Here is a 19,780-nt window from a genome sequence, read left to right as displayed (position 1 = left end):
ATAGGAAGTATCACCGACGTATTTTGGCATGACGCAACGTCCCAGCGCCTGGCAACCCGCACCGAGTGATTCATTCTGAAGTTGAGATGGCTTAGCTAGACTGCTAATTCACTAAAAGTTCAACATGAATTTATCTCGGATAAACAACCTGATATTTCTTATTCGCGAATAATACCCTCTTTTATTTAATAACATCAGTCAACCATGAAGTTGCTTCATAAAGACATTGAAAAAGACAATGCCGGGTGAGTGACTGTTAGCAAGCTAGCCAGCTAACCAGCATGCTATTAGCAGCTGACTGTTCATGTGTCAACTTAGTCCTGGTAAAAGTCCATATTTGATTTGCTTCCATCACTTACAGCAGGGACCCAGAGAGGGTTGGGTTTGTAACAATCCTTTTGGTAATGTACAAATAAAGTAAACGGCACGCGGGGAACGAGTTTTATCCATACGAGTATAGATCCTGTCCTAAAACTAGATTTATTTTTAAGGTTGAATAATTTAGGCTTCAGTGACTAAAGCCATGACACATCTATGTAGTATATGCGTATTGCTTTTCTGATTGTAATGTCTGCATGTTTCTTTTTAATTAGTGTACCACACCTGATGTATTACTCACAGTAACAACAATGCCATAAACACAGGTTTATTGATGACTTGCACTTCTTCAGTCAGGTGACTCTGATACCAGAGGAGGCAGAGGATATGTGGCACACCTACAACCTTCTGCAAGTGGGAGACAGTCTGAGAGCCTCCACAATCAGGTACCCACTCACATCTGTAGATGAAGCCCTGTGGTGCATAACCACCCATCACACACACTCCCCAGCGCCATAGAGAAGGATCTTAACACTTATGATTCAAAATTTCAGAGATAGTTGTACAGTATTTTTCTCACCTTCTTTATTGGTTATTTCTTATTTTTCCCAATACATTCAAGATCATGATCTACCAGCCTGTCAATGCATGTATTAATAGAGTTAAAGTCATGCTATTCAAGGTTTAAAACTCACAGATCAGAACAATCAGTACAGCCAACAGCTACACGGCTTGACTGTGTAGTTTGAAATGTATAGTTACAACAGAAAGTTCTATTTACACATGAACTCTTCATGTATAAGTGTACAGAGTAGACACTCTATTTATACTAAAGCATATGTAGCAGTGGCACAAATACAAACAGAAATGTCAAGTTTAGGATACCCCACTTTATCTCTTAGAATTCTGAAATCAGTCTGTGTTTGTAAATGATTTCACTTGATTCTTTCTGCCTGTGCTTTTATTGTCAAAACCTTCAGAGAGTTATTCAAATGAGTTAAAGCTGTGTTTTATGTTTCCACAGGAAGGTGCAGACAGAGTCCCAGACTGGCAGTGTGGGCAGCTCCAGAGTTCGGACGACGTTGACCTTATGTGTAGAGACTATCGACTTTGACTCTCAGGCCTGCCAGCTGAGAGTAAAGGGCACTAACATCGAGGAGAACCAGTATGTCAAGGTCTGACATTTCTATCAAACCTGAAACTTGTAGTCTTGTAACTTCTAGAGTTATTTAAAATTAGGCATTTTAGATTGAAATGATAAATTTAAATAACACTACACAATAATTTACCTTTATAATGCTCATTTTACTCTTTTCTTGTCATTGCTCTTCCATAAAATACAGTTTCTCTCTGTAAACTACTGCATGATGGAAGTATTTTGTGATGATTCTTTATTCTTCACTCCTCAGATGGGGGCTTACCACACTATTGAGCTTGAGCTCAACAGGAAGTTCACTCTTGCCAAAAAGAGCTGGGACAGCGTTGTGCTGGACAGAATTGGTAAGATGTGTAAACAAGTTTCAAGCACAGTATTCCATTCTTGCACAAGTTGCGTTTATCCCTCAAAATGACATTTCACTTGTTATTTTTTCAAATGGTTTCAGTACTTTTATTAACTGCAAGGGTCTTTGACATTCTAAGCCTTCCCTGAAAGTAAGCTCACATAATTTCTATCAGATCAAACACAGACATTTCCCCCAATATCAAATAGTTGTGAAGTGAATCAAATATCACAAAATTATTTCCAGAGATTTAAGAATTTGGATCCTGTCAAGTGTTGAAATCTTGCCATAGTACTAATTTTGCCAACTTTAAAAAATCTTCTTTCCTTGAAGAATCCCTTATTGGATGTGGACTTTTTTTTTATCTCTTTTGATACCAGCTATGGTCCTACAGTTGTTGCTTTAACTGCATTGTGACTTGCTCCCGGCAGCAGCACTCATGAATCAGACATACAGTATATTTTAAGAGCTGTTGAGCACTGTGTTTCCTGACTGACAGGCTGACATTTAGCTGGTTGTCTTTTTACATAAAAAGCTCAGTCCTCTGTTGTTAATTTATTTACAGTGCCAACAGAGAGGGAGAGTTACCATGGGAACAGAATAGGGAGAAACAGGAGGGAATAAGTGACAGATGGGTTCATGTTTTGAAGGAGTGGAGGTCCATTGAGTCATTGCTGCTTCAGTATGAAGTGTTTTTGTGAATTTGCTGCAACTACAAGGACTGAGTACTAATTACAAGAGAGTACAACAATTAATGTTAAAACTCTGCACTAATACACATGTATTTTATTGGCCTTTAGAGCAGGCTTGTGATGCCACCCAGAAGGCTGATGTAGCAGCTGTGGTGATGCAAGAGGGGCTTGCCAACCTGGTGCTGGTGACTCCTGCCATGACTCTGCTCCGCGCAAAAGTGGAGGTCACCATTCCTCGTAAGAGACGGGGGAGCTGCACCCAACATGAGAAGGTAGGAGAGATTTGCAATATCATAATTGCTTGGACACCGTGAACACAGAGGTGGAGAAACAGGATTTATTACTACATTAATTGCCAGAAAAGAAAAAGTTAAATAGAAATCACAGAGGAGACTGATGTTTTATTTGTCATGCAGCCTCAATCTTCCCATCTCTTTTTGCAGGCGTTGGAGCGCTTCTATGAGGCAGTGATGCAGGCCATCCTTCGCCATATAAACTTTGATGGTAGTGCTGCTGTTTACACACAGTTTGTTCCTGTTTTGTGCCACATTCTTCTCCCTTTTTCATTTGTTGTTCCCATTCTTGCTCATATACTTCTTTTTATGATACTCTTGGATATACTCTCTGCTTGATCCTTATTTTTGTTTTATTTTATTTTATTTTGGTAAGACGGATCTTTAAATAACATGATTACATTTCTGTAAATAAAACTATTCCCTCCTTGCCCTCTTTTAGTGGTGAAGTGCGTCCTGATCGCCAGTCCAGGGTTTGTACGTGACCAATTCATGACTTACCTCTTCAAAGAGGCGGTGCGACAGGACAACAAGATCCTGCTGGAGAATCGACCTAAATTCATGCTGGTGCATTCATCATCTGGTCATAAATACTCTCTCAAAGGTGCGAGCTGCTGCAGTCTCTGGGAATAAATAATGCCATAAAATCTGGAAATGTAATGAAATGCTTGTTGTTTTTGCAGAAATCCTCTCCGATCCCACTGTGACAAGTAGACTTTCTGATACCAAGGTAACTAAGCATCCTGTGATTGAGCAGCTCATCCTTCTTTAAACATAAACTCTTTAGGCTTGAAAAAATATGACTGACAGGTGTTTATGTGCAGGCAGCAGGAGAGGTGAAAGCGCTGGAGGATTTCTATAAGATGCTTCAGCACGAGCCTGACAGAGCTTTTTATGGGTGAGTGATGACAGACAAGGCAAAAAGACAGCTACCAGTCTTCAGTGTATAACACTGGTAATAAACAACCTTTGTGTCCTTGTATGCTCACAGATTGGCGCATGTGGAGAGAGCTGCTGACGCCCTCGCCATTGACACCTTGTTGATTAGTGATAAGCTTTTCAGGTATACTCTGAGACTGTTTGCCTGTTTATATCTGCTTTCAAAGACAAACTGCAGCTTTAACACATTTAATTTTTCTATAAATTAGTAGAACAAAATAAAAATGACACACTTAGGGGCTTTTAAACTACTTGTCCTCATCTATTCCTGCAACTTACTCAGAAAAATAGAAGCACATCTTTACATGTTTTGTTGTGTCTCTGTTTACATTCAGACATCAGGATGTTCCCACCAGGAGCCGTTATGTTCGGTTGGTGGACAACGTAAGAGACAATGGCGGCAACGTCAGGTATCAATATCTTTAAAAGACACTGACTGCTTTAACTTCAAACAAAAATGTATGTTATATGTTTTTTCTGATTCGTTTTCTGTTTTTTTTTAATGCAGAATATTCTCAAGTCTCCATGTCTCTGGTGAACGTAAGTTTTCCTCTTCTTTTTTGGGGGATTTTTATAAATATCTCAGAAGTATCTAAAAGATAATAGCATCTCTGTGGAGTCGTGTCCCTTGTCAAAATGCACTGTGGGTAATCTAAAGGCACCAAAAAGGTTTTGGTTGTATTCTGATCCAAATGCAGCAATTACAAGCCCTAGATTTTTTTTTACAATTATTTTCATGCTCAGAAGCTTGCAGTCTTTTGGACTGACTCTTTTGGTGCACTTCTTCTCGAAGCACATTACTGCCACCAACTGTTGTTTCAGCAGAATAGCTTGAATTACTTATTTGTGTGTTTCTTCAAACTAAAAAAAGAAATTAACTCTTGAAAAGTGTACTTTATAAATTTGAATGTGGTTGAAAACTCAATGACACCTTAAAAATGCCAAAGTTCTGTGCATCTGATTAATTCTGCCAGAATTTTAATCGCTTATCAGGGTCAGGCTGTAAATGTTTGATTACTGTGAATGCAATTCACAGACCAATAAAATAAGGACTTTCATCAAGGCCCTAACTTTCTCTGTTAAAAACAGACTGAAAGTAAAAGCTGCAAACAGACACAAACAGCTGATTAACTGTATTTGTGGCTTGCTCTGCATATGTCCCTTTTATTTATTTTGATGGCAGCACCTATTTTCTCTGAAAAAGCCCAATACAGTTTAGTCTTTTCAGCGCTCGGCAGTGCAAAAAACCCCGTCAGCGTTAGTTGTTTTCTGTCGCTGCTCTCACACTGCTGGCAGATGATTATAGTTCAACTTTTGGTACACCTCTGTGCTTGTCAGTGACACTTCTCCCTCACTAACCAAAATCGAGACTGATTGGGACTTATAAAACCAACGTTATCAACAACAACAGGGGAGAAACAAATGCTTCTCTATGCACAGTTTCTTATACATCCAGCCTGGTGTTTTTAGGGGAACAAATTTCCAGATTTAAAGCTGCTGCTGATGCCTGGACATGATTCCTCTTGAGGTTAGCTCAGACTACACAAATTCAGCTCTTAACTGCATTATTAAAGCTCATCATCAAACATCAGGCCAGATTATGAGTGTTAGGGATGACAAACACTCTTGTAGTGTGACATAATTAACGGCGTGTACAAGATGACCCCCGACCATGATTTGACAAGATTAGCATGCCAGAACTTTTCTTGCCTCATCGTCTAGTTTGTCACCCTGACCTGACGTCAATGGCGGGAATTCCAGTGCCTACCAACAGGAGAGCATTTTCTCCCTTTCTTTTGTACCTGTGGAGCCAGTCCACATTGTTCTCCTCTTGATACATTGGGACAAGTCCTTAATTGCTTCTTGTTTGTTTAATTCTTCTTTTCAGAGCAAAAGATCTCTAGAATCTCACAGAGCCCTTCTGTTGTATCAGTCATTGACACCCTTTGACCCATCCCTCTGACAACCTCTGAACCTGCACATAGTAGTGTGACCAGTCTGTCAACCAAGATGGATCAAGATTTTAGTTGCAAAAACTCCTGTGGTCTGAACCGGCCTTGATTGTGAAAATAGGCCTGACACTGATACCAGTGTCTAACATAACAATTTAGCTGATGCCAGTACTGATATTTTTTGATTTTTTAAAAACTATTTTTGGTGTAGGTCGCCTACTGTGCAAACATTTTTTTCTCATGTTTTGCCATGAAAAGAGTTCAGTGTCAGTCTGGCTGGTTACTTCTTCTGCCCTGTAGAAATCTCTCAGTTTGATTCAGCAGCCAGATAAACCAAGTGTCGGCATAAAATTGAATGGATAGAATAAATAAAAATTAGTAACTGATATCTGTTTATACCACATTGTTTGGCCATTGTTTGTAAAAGGAACCAATATCAGCTGATAAAGATGTTAACCAATGCACAACAAGATAATGGTGCCAATTGTCAGCCTGAATCCTCCCTGCCAACCAGAGTTAGCGAAGGCCCAATGATCAGATGGTTCAGATTATCCTGCCAGATTATCAGATTGCAGTGCGGGTTGTGTTATGAGTAATTTTCCCTCTCCAAATTAAGATCGTAAATAATAAACATGTTCAATATACACAACCAGAAATCCTGATGTGCATGGTCAGCACTGAGGACAGATGAGCAGACACAAGCAGAATTATTACATGGAACAGAGTAATAGCCAATCAGGAAGCAAAATGAAAACACAGCCATGGCAACGATAGTAAAGAGGAAGCTGAAAGTTAGATGGTACATCAGACAGAGAGAAGTGACTTGTTGACTTGTTGCACCAGAACAAGTGTTTAACAATGTGTACTGTAAAACAGACCATCGATGAACTGACAAGAGAAGGAGATGGACCGGAATTGCATCCGCAATGGATGTATTATGTAGCTAACAGCTAACCACAGTAGCTTCTTCACTTTAAAGTCATGTTCCTCCGTGCAAGATTTGGTGTTTTGAGAGACAAGATCAGGCCCAGACTCTTGTAGTTTTGTTCTGCTCCACACAATACAAACAAAATGGTAAAATCACTGATCATTTGTCATCATGTGTGGGGTCCTTCACATTAAAAAATACGCTAAAAGTTTAAAATTCTTTATGTGTGTGGTGAGCTAAACTTGTCTTCATTGCTTTTTATTTTATTTTTAATTCCTTGAATAAAAGCAAATATTACTTAACTGTGACTACCAACAGTGTTGGAAATTGTGTAAGACAACTTCTGTAGCCCATTAACCTCTTGAGACTCTGCATGTACATATTCTTTGTCAAAATGACTTAACTTAATGACTTAACTTTTTATTGTGCAGTTTTGTCCACATATGCAGACATAATTTTTTGGTGAAAACTACTTTCTTTTTAAAGACAGGACTCAGGTTTTAACTTATCAGGTCCCACTTGTCCCAAACAAGTGAGAGAAACTAAAAGTGTATTCCAAACAAAAGGATGTTGTGTACTGGTTAGCGGTGCTCTAATACTGAGGTTTTGCTGCAGACAAAATACTGTTTGGGCACAGGCCCTTATCCTTTTTCCTCTACTGTCTCCCCAGAACTGACTCAGCTGAGCGGAGTTGCTGCTATCTTACGGTTTCCCATCGCAGACTTGTCTGAGCCAGAGGATGGCAGCAGCTCGGACGAAGACTGAGCCACATCCATGTAGCAGAGAGAGATCTTAGAGTTGGAAACGAGAAGGTTGTCCACTGATCACACAGGAATCCTTATTGACTTGGTGTGTTGTTAAAACAATAAAGTTGCTGTGTTACGGTCAGCATACTCCATCTCTGCAGCACGACTTTAAGTCTAATATACTTAACCATTTTCTTTAAGTGAGCATAATTTCATGATTTAAGGCATTTTTCATTGCTTTGGTTTGAAGGTGGGTGAAGTTGATGAGATGCTAATTTACAGGAATGTAACGTTTGTTGCCAAATCCAGAAAAAAACAGTGAAAGTTTGAATCTTATTCAGCAATAGAAAAAAACACATTTTCCTCAAATGTAAATATATCCCTCATTCAAATAAAAAAAATAGCATTTAACCATTGTCATGTTGCACTTTTTTACATTTATGTCACATGAAAGAAAACAAGTGTAGCCAGTTATAAAAAATATAATTTATTACATACAATAACATAATTTAACATTTTAAAAGCTATTTTTGTAATGGGTAATATGACCCAATACTACTGCATGTCAACAAACTAAAAATCAAGTTTGGTCAGGATTTTAAATTCAATGTACCAGATAACCTCAGTCACAACACTGCAGGTTCCTCCTGTCCTGCTCTGGCAACACGTTAAATTGCAAACTTCCCTTAGCAGCTAGGACTAAAGTGCATTTTGAGTCCACTCTTCTTCTTATACATTACTCCTCCTGTCTTATTAAAGCCTAAACCTCTTTTCTATCAGCGCAGCCATGAGTGCTTCCTGTTTATGTGCTTGATATAGTTGGCATCACTCAGTAGGACACTGGTAGGTCTTAATCCAGGCTAAATCCTCCAGTGTGCCCCAGTGCAGGTAGATAATGGAGCAAATGACCATGACATGCATGATCTGATGGCTGTTTCCCCAGTTGTCGAAAAGGCCTGGGACAAATCGCTCAGGGATCTGGATAATGTTAACCAGTCCTCCCAGTACAGCCAGGGTGTCCATGATGACAAAGAGGCGCAGGGAGTTAGGGCTGCCCACCCCGCTGCCAAACACCCTGAACAAGAAGAGGGTGAAGCGGAACAGGGCCTGCCACACGAATGCTCGCAGACGCAGGACGTTGGTGCGGGCTGTAGTGGCGCAGTAGATGCCATAGGTGGACAGGAGGATGTAAGAGAGCAGGGCCGCTTGTCGTATGGTCGGGTAACAGAGGAGGGTGATGTGGATGATGGGAAGAGCCCCTGGTGAAAGGAGGAAACAGCAATGTCACTAACACAGCTCTGATCAGATTGAACAGTTAGGGTTTTCTTAAGTAGATAGAGATAGAGATAGAGCCAGACTAAAGACACTAAACAAAAACTAAAGGCTTGGTTGAGTGTTCTTTTAGATAAACTATTGACACTACTCACTTAAGACTGGACTTTAGCTGGACAGTCCTCAATTTTGACAGTATACTATAGTAAACATGCACTGTATGTAACATGGATGCTTAGTGACGTCACCTACTGTTGCTTGAGGAGGCCCTTTAGACTATTTGCACTATGTTTAGTAAAAACAGAGTTTCAGTGTTAAGACAATCATTAACAGTGACTGTCATTTAACTCAACCACATCCATAATACTGCACATCTTTGATATAAACAAATTAAAGGAGTAATTATTAATAAAGTCACTACTGTACTCTTGTATTTCCTGTAAACCCCAGTGAATAAACCTCACTTTTTATTCCTATTTTTTTAATATAAAAAGTTAGCTATGGCTTATATACCAAGGCGAGTTATAGCAGTATAAAGTGCCAAGGCAAGCAACAACATTAATGTGCAGCTGCCACTGACACACTCCACAAGTCCTAACTAGATTGAAAATTCACCTCATTTACTGTGTATTGCAAACAGCCTCTTCACTGCTCAAAACATGCTTGAATATAAACCACACAGACCAAACCAGTGGGGTTTGGTGCCACTTTTTAACCGCTTTTCTTCCTTGTTAGGTCCAAATCGTGCATTTAAAGAAACTGAAGGTATACCGTTAGTGTTAGTGTCACTCAAAGCTGGTTTGATTGAAAACACTTCTCAGTTAGGACAACAAGTGATGGCAGAGGAAGGCAGGGCAGCTTGCTAGCTGAGTCTGTAAGGCTGAGAGCTCAACTACTATACTGTAGCTTGTAGATGAGCGGATTCTGTGTGACAAAATCAGAGCGACACAGCTGCACAGAAACTATTCTCTGCAGATTTTGCTGAGGATGGTTTAAACCTTTTTGTCTTGAGAGAGTCCAAAAATCAGACTGCAGCTTATGCACCAGGGTGACTTAAATTTTCTGGACTTTGTGGCACCAATAAAGACATAAGTTTATCAGACCACATTTTTCATTAAGGTATTAAACAGGTTTATCTCTGCTGTCAAAATTAGCATTTTATTACGGTGCCCAATGGTGATTCTTTGGCTTTTACGGCCATCTTTAAATAGACACTCAAAGATCTGCAGTTTTTTGCACTGGCCCATTTGCTTTATTTTCAGAGGTTGCCATTTGGTCTCAAATTGAATCAAAAATGGGACTGTTTTTCTACTGAAACCACGATCTCTGCATTCTCTGCTGTTCTGCTGGCAATCATTAGAAATGACTTTTTGAATATATTCTATGCAAAATATTCTGGATACTTTTTTTGTCATGTTTGTAGGAACTTTCTTCACACCGTTTAGTATTGATGATTTCCAAACTTTTCAGCTCAACAAGCCCTGAAATAACAGTGCCAGAGGCTAGAAACCCTGCTGACCCTGTAAACATCAATAATTATGTTGTGCACAGCTGAAAATCCTTTCCCAGCACTGCCATAAGAACAACACAAAGGAACACATTAGACTTACATTTTAAATGAATTAATTTTAGGGATATTTTGACAGTAATTGTTGGAATATACAGTTTAAATAAGTTGCTTTTTATGAAGACATCTTGGAACCGCTGCCCTTCAGCAGCCAATGGTGTTACAAGACTCTGATTTAACCATCCAACAACTTCCCTCCCTGCAGCCACTGTTGGTGTGCATTTGTTATTCATGGGCAGTTTAGACAAGTTTACACTAGCAAGTTAAATATAGTCTTTGTAGTTGCACAAAAATGTCAAAGAAAGGTTTGGCATGGTTAACACTGACAACCAGTCCCCGCCCTTGTCTCCTCAGTGCTCTCATGTTGACTGGTCCTGACATGTAAGAGAGGCACAGAAATTCCCATTTTTAAATGAGCAGCTTTAAAAATGATCAGATGTGTAAGTTAAAAGTTAATACTATAACTCTTCCAGCCGTTTCAGACTTGCAGCCGCTGGGATTGTCCTCTCCAGCTTGCACCCTTACGGCTTATATCAGACATGAGTGTGCTGCGTTTTCTCGCTGCTGTCAAAGCCCTGTCATTCCTCATAATTTTCAGCTTAATAAAGCTCCCTGCAAGTGACTTCAAAGAAATGCTAAAACTGGATTTTACTTTGAAAAGCACGTACCGGAATGGTATATATTATGTACTATGCTCATCTTCTCTGTTACATATTGTTCTGAAAGCTTTGGGTCTACAGCAATTTTTCCAACTTATTATCCTAGAAGCCCCTCTTACTTGTAATGTAGAGGAGTTGAGTCCCTCCCAAGACCCACACAAACTGTTATACATAGATGTCAAAAATAACATGAAATGGGCACGCAGATGGCGTAGTGGTTAAAGGCATGACCCATGTACGCGGGTGGCCTGGGTTCGAATCTGGCCTTTGGCCCTTTGCCACATGTTTCTCCCAGCTCTCTTCCCCATTTCCGACTCTATCCAATAAAGGCACAAAATGCCCAAAAATAAATCTTAAAAAAAAAAATAACCTCAAATTTCATTGTTTTTATTGTTCCAATTGAAATAAAATAGTCCCAAACAAAGGTTTTCTAGAGAACAACTTTTTTAAACAGATGCATGTTGGCCTGTGGCCTTCATCAGGGTCGTCAAAGCCAAAAGTTCCAAAACTCACCACTTTGAAAATGCTTTTTTGCCGCAAAATGCATTCTTTATGGAAAGCAACAGGAAGAAATTTGCTTGCAAAACAGCATCATTCCTAGTCTTTAAACCAAGACACTGCAAAAAACGCCTGGTGTTTTTAATGCCACTTAGCTCAGTTTTAATTTGGAATGTTTTTTATGGTGTCTTATTTTGAAATGCCGTCTAAAATGTCATTTAAAATAGCTTTTTATTGTAATGTGCGTCTTATTTTGAAACATTGGAAATAATGCATTTTTCCATGCAAGAAGGGTTTTTTCCGGGTGCTTTGTGCAAAACAGAAGTGACTTACAGGCAAAATGCATTGGCAAATTGGCACTTTTGGTTTACAACAGTCGAGAATTAGATTACAACCGTATTCTACCAGTGTTTGCTACAGAAAGGTAAATTATTTTAGCTGACATCTGCACGCAGTGTGCAGAAAAAAACAGGAGAGTAATTGATTCTCTAGATTCTCCAAATGTGGGACGTGTATCAGGTGAATGGGACACAGCACTCACACAGACAGCCTGAACGCCCAGACTTAACATGCAAACAAAGTTAAAAACAAGTGATCAGTCTTAAATGGGCTTTAGGACTGAGCTTTAAAGGTGCAAACAAAGCAACTTCATTTGAATGGAGTCAGGCAAGCTTTCATCCAACTGTAGTTAAAAAATAAACAAGTGAGTTTCCCAAAAGTGTGAAGTACCAAGTACCAACTTTCTTTAAGGCAGGAAATAACCTGCAACTTGATTTGGATGCTAAAATAAGAATGTGAAAGTGAATTAATGACCTTAAGACAATAATCTTTTCTCATGGAATACCTCGTTGTTTTTTTTTTTTTTTTTTTTTTTTTTTTTAACTGTGGATGGAGTTGGCTCCATGTCAACTGGGTCAACTTCTCACTTTGGTCAAGATAAAGAGGTGTTATTTAAAGCTCATTAAAAAGTGGACTTCTAGCGACAGCAGTGATTGCAATCCAAGCATCCAGGGAGGAGCAGAGGATGATGTCATCAACAACCTACCGAGAGTGTTAACAAGACAGACACCAAACATGTCCAGGGAGAGCAGGGTGTCATACACATGCTCGCCTCCCACATGGTTCATGAACACATGATAGACCACTGAGCCCACTGTGGGGCAGAGACAGGCCAGGTAGTGGACCACGCAGATCCAGACGCTGTCCACCTCCTCCCAGGGGATACTGAAAGGCAGCAGCACCAAGAAAAGGAAAAAGGGGATTCCTGAGATGACAGGGAAAAGAGGGAAGAGTAGAGATTAGATGTAAGAGGAAGAACATTAAAGATGGTGGGTGGGTGAGTTAATGTTTGTAGGATTATGACTTCTCTTATTTGAGCAGGTGCTGTTAAATATGCTGAAACATTTGAGGAATTTAGCACAGAGATAGCGCTTCTTCTGTGTTTCACTGCCAGGAAGCATGTTTAAAACATAGCTGTTGGCTACAAGCGCTCCACAGCTAATACCCTACACTTCCTCTTAGTAAGAGTGTTAGCCTTAATGAACTTAGAGGATCTCCAAGGAGAAAATGGAGTGAGGAGGATCGCTTTGAAAGTTCAGGACTGTGCAGTTTTTACCTCTTGCAGTTAAACTTCAAACTGTTTTTTTTAAGACTCAACACAAGTTTTACACTCCCAGATCCAGAAAGTACATCTCTAAATGTTTGCATACTCATTCTTAACTCTGAACCTGCATCCAATTCTTTGCAGGTGTGCATTTCCAGGCATGTCTTTCTCACAATAATTGATTTGCAGCTGAAAAAGAAGTGTCACACGCCTTCAAAAGACCTAATTACCTCCAAGGTTATTTCCAGGACAAGGATTCCCAGGGCAGATTAGAGCTAATACCCCATATCCTCATTACACCCTCTTGTCAAGTACGTCTCTAACTGGTCATAAGTGAGAGTATGAGATATCTATGACCCGTTAGGTTTGCACAACCCTGAATTGGTTAAATGGATACAAGATGGTGAAAAAGGACTATGAGGACTCAGATGCAGTTACACACCTTAATTAACATTTTGCATTCAGTCCAAACTGAAACTGACTGGAGTAGACTCCTACAGAGAGCACAGATTCCTGCACTTACCATGAGAGTAGATGTTCCCTAGTTCATTGTGCATGTAGAAGAGGCTTCTCATGCACTCCTGAGCCGTGGACACCGGCCTGTAACCAGTCAGGACATATTTGTTAAACTGAAGATGTGTAGGGGTCTTTGCAAACTCCAGCAGCCGCGGTCCTTTGTAAAGCACCATCATGACTCCCCTGATGCCCTCACATTTAGCAGGAAGGTTCCTCAACATTTACATCCCAAATGCGGCCATGCTCAGACGACACCTGGGCACGGCCATGACGACAGAACTGTCTGGAAGTTGTGCTACCTGAAATCCATCATTGGACAGGTGTTATTCCAAGCAAGCAACCTGTTGAGCTGGCAAAGTGGCATGCTTTCTGCAGGGCCAATCAGCAGAGGGTTCTTATCCTTAAGCTGGGGTTAATCCTTACAAAAAGCCATGTGCACTACGGCAGCTGCTCATGAGTGACGCACACCTCAGCTTCATGGGAAATTGACTTATTCTGCATTTCCTTTTTACACATAGGTTCCCTTTCTCATGTTAACATACAGCAGGTTTACAGTCATGATGACCTGGTGATTATAAGACTAAGAAGATAAACATAGATATACGCACACGTGTAGAAATAGAATATCTTTGATGGTTTTATTCAGTCATATTCTGTACAACAATAAACAGATCCCTGCAACATTAGTGGAAAACCCATTCCCCATGCAACATAAATTACACTTCTTTGCATTTTACAGGATCATTTTGAGCAAATAACATCAAATTCAATCAAGAAAACTCACTGATTTTATTGCTCTACTAAGCAAATCTGTCATATGGAGTAAACTGTAAGTGCATGACAAAATGTAACATAGGATACATAAAACATACAAAACAAACACCTAAATACTCAAATATCACAATTTTACTCTACTCCAAAACACAGAAATGCAAAGGCTATTCTACAAACGAAGAAGAATAAAATTAATATACATTTTGGAAACAGCTCAAAATAATATATAACAGCAGGTGAAGGTTGTCATCAGTGAGGTTAACCTAGGTGGAGAAAAACAGTAACAGATGAGCAGAGGGCTGAGAAAAACAATATAATGACAATCATGTCAGTCGAAGTCTTACCTTGATAGCCACTGTTCCCAAAGAAGCCGTTCAAGTCATATTTTCCATTCTTTGCTCCTGAACATGAGGGGAAAAAAAGGACAACTGTTACTCTTAAGCTTTATTACCATGGACTCTGTTATTTTAAGCAATACATTTGGGGAAATGGTCTCACTGGCTTTTTGTTTAGTGTTAGACAGATTGATAAAACTCTTTCTTCCATAGAGTAAAAATAAAGTTACAGCTGTTACCCAGTTAGTTTAGCTTAGCAATTAGGGACAAATTAACTGAGCTAAACAGTGCCCACCAACTTTTTTTGACAGCTCTGGTTCCAGAAATAAAATTCAACATTAAAATCCTCCATTGACATTTTTATAAAAATCCTTGCTTCAAGATTTTTCATCCAGAACCAAGCCAACAAGCTACCTGAACACTAATGACTATAAATGAAACATTAACAAGGCAAAACAACTATGAACATATCTTTTAGTGAGGATAAAGGAACTATGCTTCCAACAACCTGGAATGATGCATTCACTGTTAAGGATAGTTTAAAACTTTCAAAACATACATGTACCTTCTTTCTACATTTATCTTTACTGGGGTGTTGACATTTAATATGACTATGTTGTAATATCAGGGCTGGAAAGTAACTCTCTACATTACTCAAATAACTGTAGTTGGGTACTTTTTGGGGTAGTTGTACTTTCATTCACTTCACTTGTCCAGTTTACATTTTAAAATCAGTACTTTTACCTCTATTTATGTAAGCTTTAACCACAGTAACTGTACTTTTACTTGTTGTATATTTTTCTACCGCTGTTGACTACACAGTAGCAAACAGAGAGGGAATAATGTTAAGTGTTGCTCTCTGCCCTTATTTTAATAGAGAAATGTTGTCCAGTTCTGACAAAACCGCAGCTGTGGCAAAGTCCAAGCTCCACTTCTCTTACATCCATTGTATAAACCCACTCACACAAAGACTAACCCTTTCCCATCAAAAAAGCTTTTATGTTGTTTTTATTTCATGCAGAAATGGGGTTAAGCTCTGGTAAAATAGAGCTATATCTGAGTTACTTGCCACAGTGGAAGCAGCCATTGCAAACAGCTCCAACTAAAGCTTTTCAATGTAGATTTGCCTGATGACAGACAGAGTCTTGCAAATCCATCTTCTTTGCAAGGTTCATATCCTTGAGGTTCAATCAAAATGCTCACAGCCGTTCTCCCTGAGTGTGTGGCACCCTGGACAACCATCTATACTTAAAACATTTGTACATTTGCCGACATTTAAGGCCAATGCATGATTTATACTGCTGATATGTATGGCTGATTTATCGGCTTCAAATAAGTGGTTAACTAATACATTCCTTAATATTACCATATTTCTGCATTATTATTCTTAAAGTTCCAACTCATTACAAGGTAATTACCACCTTATTCTTCAGAAATAAGTAGTTAATTACACATATTACTATAAAACTAGTAGGTAATTAGGTCCACTAAAATAAAGTGTTGCCCAATTTTCCTTTGCTTTGTGGTTATGTTTCTTGGTTGTTATCTGTTGTATGCTACTTTTCCTGATGCATTTTGGCATACAAAGTGTCTTCTTCACAGAGGAGTTCAGTATTAATTCAGACAGCGGTGCGATAACGCTGTCTGAAGTATAATTACTATGATTATATCATAATTAATAGTAAATAGAGGGTCATTTTAGGCACAGCTCGTTAATGCTAAGCTAATCAAACTAACTTGTGGCTGTAGATTCACATAGTTTACAGACATTAGAGCAGTATTGATCTTATTTTACTTGCATTAAGAAAGGGAGCCAAAAAAAGCCCTCCAAATCTTCCTAAGAAAATGTGAAAACTTCTGTAAATAAATCACAGTGGAGGTTTCCCGCTAGTTTTTGAGGTAGCTAGCTAGGCTAGCAGTAAACATAAACAGCTGTGCTGAATTTAAAAGCAGCATGCTTTTCAAATATTGAATAATTTGACTCTTCTTTCCCACATCATGCTCTATATAAATGTTTACCCTAAGAGATAAATCAATACATGTTTAATCTTCCTCTTCTTAACAATTTAAAGGAAACCATGCTTTCTTCACTTTAAAGGAATTTTCTTAATTCAAGCCACTGAACTTTAACCTTTTCTGGACTTGCCTTGTTGGTGAAAATGCAGCTTGAGATGCTGCTGAATGTGAATCTGACGTGGCAGCTGCTGTTGATCATCAGGCTGATCGGGCAGCTGAACCACACCCTGCGTTTCTGTTGCAGGTGACGAGTCTAAGGCGAGGCTGGTAGTGCCTGCAGGGTCAGGTAAGTCCTCCAGACCTGCTCCAGGTGTAACATCAGGAGTGAAGGACGAGTCCACAGGCAGATAGGACGGGGCGGATTGGTAGGCCAGGGTGGGACCAGGCGTGGGAGCTGCTGGGAAATTAACAACTGTAGAGAAAACATAAGTAAGCAGACACACAGGGTAGGGAAAAGGTGGTTGGTTTTGACTCATGTTTTAATTTGTAATCTACATAATAAAAAAAATGGTGCAGTAGTTTTACCTTCTGGCTGTACCTGTCCGTTTATATAGCCCACATTTTCTGAAAATGACAAACATTTAAAAGTTAACTAAATGAAGAAATGCCAAAACAAACAGACACACAGAAATATACTGACCATATCTATCAATCCCATCACCTTCAGCTGCAGTCACTGGAGTCTGTACCCCTCCTTTCACTAAGAGGAGAAAAATAAGGAGGAAAAATTAGTGATAGGAAATAAGAGATCAGGCTCTGCTGAATGTTTGAAACACTTTGATGACACACAGAAGGATTTCCCAGCTGAATTTGGCTCCACAGGCAGGGGGTCATAAGATAAGCCATCTGTTTCTGTAAAAAAGACAAGCATTTATAAACTTAAAATTATATATCTCAAACCCAAATTAACAACTTACGTATCATTACTATATCAAGAATTGCATATTCCTCACCAGATCTCACTTCAGATGTAGATTCAAGAGGCTGTGACTTATACGGACTCTGGCTGCCTGTGGAAGGTTGACAAGATTACAAACATAGACAATACAATGTTTTATATCCAAATAACAAATTAAAAAATATTCTGTAGCATATTTCCCAGAAGATTTTGCCCGACTCTGAAAACCATGAGCTTCAGGTGCGTAAGGAACTTCACTTCCCTTTGCAATCACACAAAAATCGAAAGTTAAATGAAATATATTTGAAAAGAGGTTTGTTTATAAGGTTGTTTTATGTCAGCTAAATCTCACCATATTGTCCTGATAATTTTCCATTCTGTCCATATCCGAGAGGTTCAGGCTGATACTGTGCTGCAGCCGGACCTGTAAGGAAAACCAGAAAGAGAAAATTGAATCTCAACATAAAATGAATAACATTCATCAGCATAAGTAAGTTATGCATCTTCTGAAAAAACTGGCTATGATATCTTGGCTCTTACTTTCAGCTTTGATGTTAAAAGGTGTGTTCTTTTTCACTCAAATTTGTAAAGACTTAAAGAAAATTAACCCTCTGAGCCCTACGTTTTTTGTTTTTTGTTTTCTTGTTATCTTGCCTGCATTTTGGTGCACAGTCAAGCTCTCAACATCCTTTTTTTCAGGACAACTTTGGCTTTACGAATGCATGTGCTGCAGTGATGTCACTTGAATTAACAAAAAAGTTACTAAAGTAGGGACTACAAAGAAGAAAGAAAGAAAAAATGGATATTAAAACTCAAAGATTTGTATGCATTACTAACAGTAAATACTAATGACTAAGCCTTTTTTGTAAAAACTCTTTCTCCCATCTCTTTGGGACCAAAAAGTGAAAAAAAAATTATCATTCTGTGACAAAAAGACTTCAAAATAATGGCATTTTTACACAAATAGCTAATGCAATCCGTAATGATCGCAGAACCCTGCCAAAGCAGTCAGGGGAAGAGCAAAAATATCTTCTCCATCACAAAAAGCTTTTGGTGTGGCTCTTTGTCTTCTTAAAAAAATGTTGTCCAGTTCTGACAAAACTGCCGCTGTGGCTACGTCTGAGCTCATCACTCCACTAGCAGCCACTATACCCACTCACACTGCATCTAACCACTTGCCCTGTAACTCTCAAAAACTTGTGCTGAAGCAGGTTGGAAGAAGAGCAAAAACAAGTTTTCCATCATAAGCTTTTAGTCTTTATTTTGTACAGAAATGGGTTCCAGTTCTGGTAAAACTGCCACTATACTATGGCTAAATCTGAGCTAATCACCGCACCAGCAGTAGCGATTGTAAACGGTTTCTAGTACAACTAATCCCCGTGCATAACTATCGCCTCAATCAGTGTTCGGTTCTAACGTTGGTGATTGGAGCTTTTCAAGATGGATTTGCCTGTTGGCAGAGATGGAGTATGACAAATCCATGTGCTTTGCAAGGTTGTCTACCCCTTGCTTTAACCAGACATGGACGGTTGTTTTTGCACAAACATACACAGAAATGTTCAACCATTTAAATGTCTTTAAATGTCATCCAAAGCACCCTCTGATCAGCACCACAGACTGTAGCTATAGTGGCACCTTTGTCCTTTATCTGAATGTAAAAAAAAAAATCTTTTCCATTTGAAAAGTTTTTGGCACACAATTTACCCAACCCCCTTCTGGCCTCCATTAAATTTGTCTGTTAATCTAAAAAAAAAAAAAAGATTATCTATTTACCATATTTGCCGTTTGATTTGGCTCCAGGGCTCAGTCCAGCTGGCTGAGCCTCATAAGGCATTCTTCCATAACCTGACCACGGAGAAACAAAAAAAAGATGAGAAAAATAAAGGGAAGTGGATGCTGGCAAGGAAATCACTATAACAAATACTAACTAAATCTTTACCATATTTTCCAGGTGTATTTCCATTGCCATGACCAGGGAGTAGCCCACCAGTAGGAGAACCGAGATATGCTAATGACAGAAAAAAATGGACAGCATTAAAGTATTACACATTAGTAAAGAAAAAGACCAAATGAGAAGTTATTTTTAGATTGAAGTGTATTTAAAACACAAACCACTGCAGTAAATACAAAACTCTCTCTTTAGATACTGACCATATTTCTGTGGTCCAGGGTTTCCCCCGGTGCCAGCACCACCTGCAAGATAGTTAAATCCATGACACAAATATCTCCACATAAGCATAAAATAAATGTTTGGTGGTTTGTTTTACATTTT

At 39.1% G+C, this 19,780-nt stretch overlaps 3 protein-coding genes across 3 annotated transcripts in view; 1 reads left to right on the top strand and 2 right to left on the bottom strand.

Moving 5' to 3' along the window:
- Positions 1-15: 15 nt before the first annotated feature.
- pelo (pelota mRNA surveillance and ribosome rescue factor) lies at positions 16-7,781 on the top strand. Its single transcript, XM_041815205.1, has 13 exons — positions 16-245; positions 672-764; positions 1,343-1,493; positions 1,728-1,818; positions 2,621-2,784; positions 2,956-3,016; positions 3,248-3,409; positions 3,489-3,535; positions 3,630-3,703; positions 3,797-3,868; positions 4,080-4,154; positions 4,253-4,284; positions 7,295-7,781. Exons 1-13 carry the CDS (start codon positions 205-207, stop codon positions 7,387-7,389), a joined length of 1,158 nt encoding a protein of 385 aa, XP_041671139.1. The 5' UTR covers positions 16-204; the 3' UTR covers positions 7,390-7,781.
- A 414-nt stretch (positions 7,782-8,195) lies between these two features.
- Positions 8,196-13,658, bottom strand: LOC121528879 (progestin and adipoQ receptor family member 4-like). The gene is made up of 3 exons (XM_041816521.1): positions 13,493-13,658; positions 12,412-12,630; positions 8,196-8,629 (listed from the first exon to the last, which is right to left on the bottom strand). The coding sequence occupies exons 1-3, from the start codon at positions 13,656-13,658 to the stop codon at positions 8,196-8,198; spliced, it is 819 nt and encodes a 272-aa protein (XP_041672455.1).
- A 513-nt stretch (positions 13,659-14,171) lies between these two features.
- cmn (calymmin) overlaps positions 14,172-19,780 on the bottom strand; it is a 35,118-nt gene continuing 29,509 nt past the window's right edge. The window contains exons 43-53 of the mRNA XM_041816109.1: positions 19,660-19,701; positions 19,448-19,516; positions 19,282-19,353; positions 17,861-17,932; positions 17,564-17,620; positions 17,400-17,462; positions 17,251-17,310; positions 17,136-17,174; positions 16,741-17,022; positions 14,604-14,660; positions 14,172-14,522 (exon numbers count right to left, since the gene is read on the bottom strand). Coding sequence (XP_041672043.1) covers positions 14,518-14,522; positions 14,604-14,660; positions 16,741-17,022; positions 17,136-17,174; positions 17,251-17,310; positions 17,400-17,462; positions 17,564-17,620; positions 17,861-17,932; positions 19,282-19,353; positions 19,448-19,516; positions 19,660-19,701 — 818 coding nt within the window. The 3' untranslated portion in view covers positions 14,172-14,517. The remainder of the gene's footprint in view (positions 14,523-14,603; positions 14,661-16,740; positions 17,023-17,135; positions 17,175-17,250; positions 17,311-17,399; positions 17,463-17,563; positions 17,621-17,860; positions 17,933-19,281; positions 19,354-19,447; positions 19,517-19,659; positions 19,702-19,780) is intronic.

Source organism: Cheilinus undulatus, linkage group 20 (assembly GCF_018320785.1).
Source record: "Cheilinus undulatus linkage group 20, ASM1832078v1, whole genome shotgun sequence".
Taxonomy (NCBI): domain Eukaryota; kingdom Metazoa; phylum Chordata; class Actinopteri; order Labriformes; family Labridae; genus Cheilinus; species Cheilinus undulatus.
Note: the sequence above shows the minus strand (reverse complement) of the source record. Positions and strands in the feature narration are given on the sequence as shown.